General features: G+C 37.2%; 1 protein-coding gene across 1 annotated transcript in view; it reads right to left on the reverse strand.

Moving 5' to 3' along the window:
- Positions 1–1572, reverse strand: part of LOC104944285 (arf-GAP with coiled-coil, ANK repeat and PH domain-containing protein 3-like) — a gene marked incomplete at its 5' end in the record, with an annotated part of 21612 nt that extends 20040 nt beyond the window's left edge. The window contains 2 exons of the mRNA XM_010769801.1: positions 718–926; positions 1543–1572. Of these exons, the coding sequence (XP_010768103.1) occupies positions 718–926; positions 1543–1572 (239 nt within the window). The remainder of the gene's footprint in view (positions 1–717; positions 927–1542) is intronic.
- Between the last annotated feature and the right edge of the window lie 5 nt (positions 1573–1577).

Below are 1577 nucleotides of genomic sequence, written 5' to 3' on the forward strand. Positions count from 1 at the left end.
TCCATGTGAAAAAAATTAGCTTCTCACTGTTCTCAGGTCAAATATTTATATGCGATTAAAAATGCGATTAATTGCGATTAATTAATTACAAAGCCTGTAATTAATTAGATTAATTTTTTTAATCGCGTCCCGGCCCTAATTTTTACGCTTTATGGAACCTTTTCTGTGCAAAAAGAAGCATGTTTGACAACTAGAAGACATCTTTTTGTAATTGTACGAGCATTAGTTGGTGACATCACATATCTTTTTGTTGCCAATAAAAAAATTGAAATGCTTGATTTAGACTAAAACAAGTTGATATTATCTCACCACAACTGAAAAATGAAAACTCTTCGGACTAAAATAACAGGTCGTTTACAGAAAATTATTAATTTCGGGAAAATGTTTATCTACAAAGTCAATTTAGCAATCAGTTTTAAGTGAGTAGATGTATAAAGGAGCAGAACAAGTTAATACTCAAGTGAGATATACTATAGGAACCTAAAAAAGTGTACTAAGGTGCAGTGATAATAATACTTCTTATTTTTATTTGGAAGCACCTTTCAGGACACTGTTGTGGATTACTTCTAAAATAGTATTTAAGAAATACTCAAACGGAAAATAACATCAAAACGAAAACATAAGAAAACTCGAAATAAAAAAAGAGACATTTTTAAACAGACGGGCAGTACTTTAGCCAATAAGTCATTTTAGATTAACCTGACAACTCTTCTCTACCTGTGGATGCCGGAGCACTCGATGCAAAGCAGGATGCCCAGGTTGATGGAGGCCCAGCGGGGGTCCGCCTGGCCGCAGTCGCAGCACTGCTCGTTGCCGGGCAGCAGCTGGATCCTCTGCAGGATGCTCTCCCCGCGGACGCTGCGCTCCCGAGGCTCGCTGGCCGAATCGATGCTGCTGGTGGACGGAGAGGCCGTTCTGTCCAGGTGCTAGACAAAAAACAAAGAAAAGAAAGTCTTTAAGATCACAGAATACGCTCAGGTTATCAGAGACATTTATTACAAATACATTTTTACACATATTTTGAACTGGTTAAAAAGGTAGCCATCTGCTGGTAGTAGATGCCCTACTGTACGGTACTTATTTATAATTTCATTTAAACATCACATGCATGCATCTCGGAGAAACGATTAGACCCTGTATTCCAAAAAGGGTCAATCTAGACCACATGCTTAAAATGCAGAAATTAACCTAAATATTCCGTTAAGCTCTTTAAGGCGAGTCAAGGCGAGCCCCCCCCCCCGCCCCCCAGGATACATGACTATTATATTGTTACTCATATAATAAAAATTATAAATTTGTCATTTATTCCTCTCTTTTTGTCTAATCCCTTAAACGCACACAGACTGTTTTTGTTTTCTTCTTTGTCTCCATGTCTAACATTTTGTTATTTTTCTTTACTTGTAAATTCACCTTACCTTCTTCTGTGTATCTGTGACACTGTATTTGTATGCACTTGTCTTGTAAACTCCTATATCACTAAATAATAATTTATTTTTTTAAAGAAAAAAAGGAAAGGAACCTCGATGTATATCTGAGGCTCACCTCTATGTAGTACGAGTCTGGGCTTCTCTCTGTAG

Source organism: Notothenia coriiceps, unplaced genomic scaffold, assembly GCF_000735185.1.
Source record: "Notothenia coriiceps isolate Sejong01 unplaced genomic scaffold, NC01 NC01_scaffold00007803, whole genome shotgun sequence".
Lineage (NCBI taxonomy): Eukaryota > Metazoa > Chordata > Actinopteri > Perciformes > Nototheniidae > Notothenia > Notothenia coriiceps.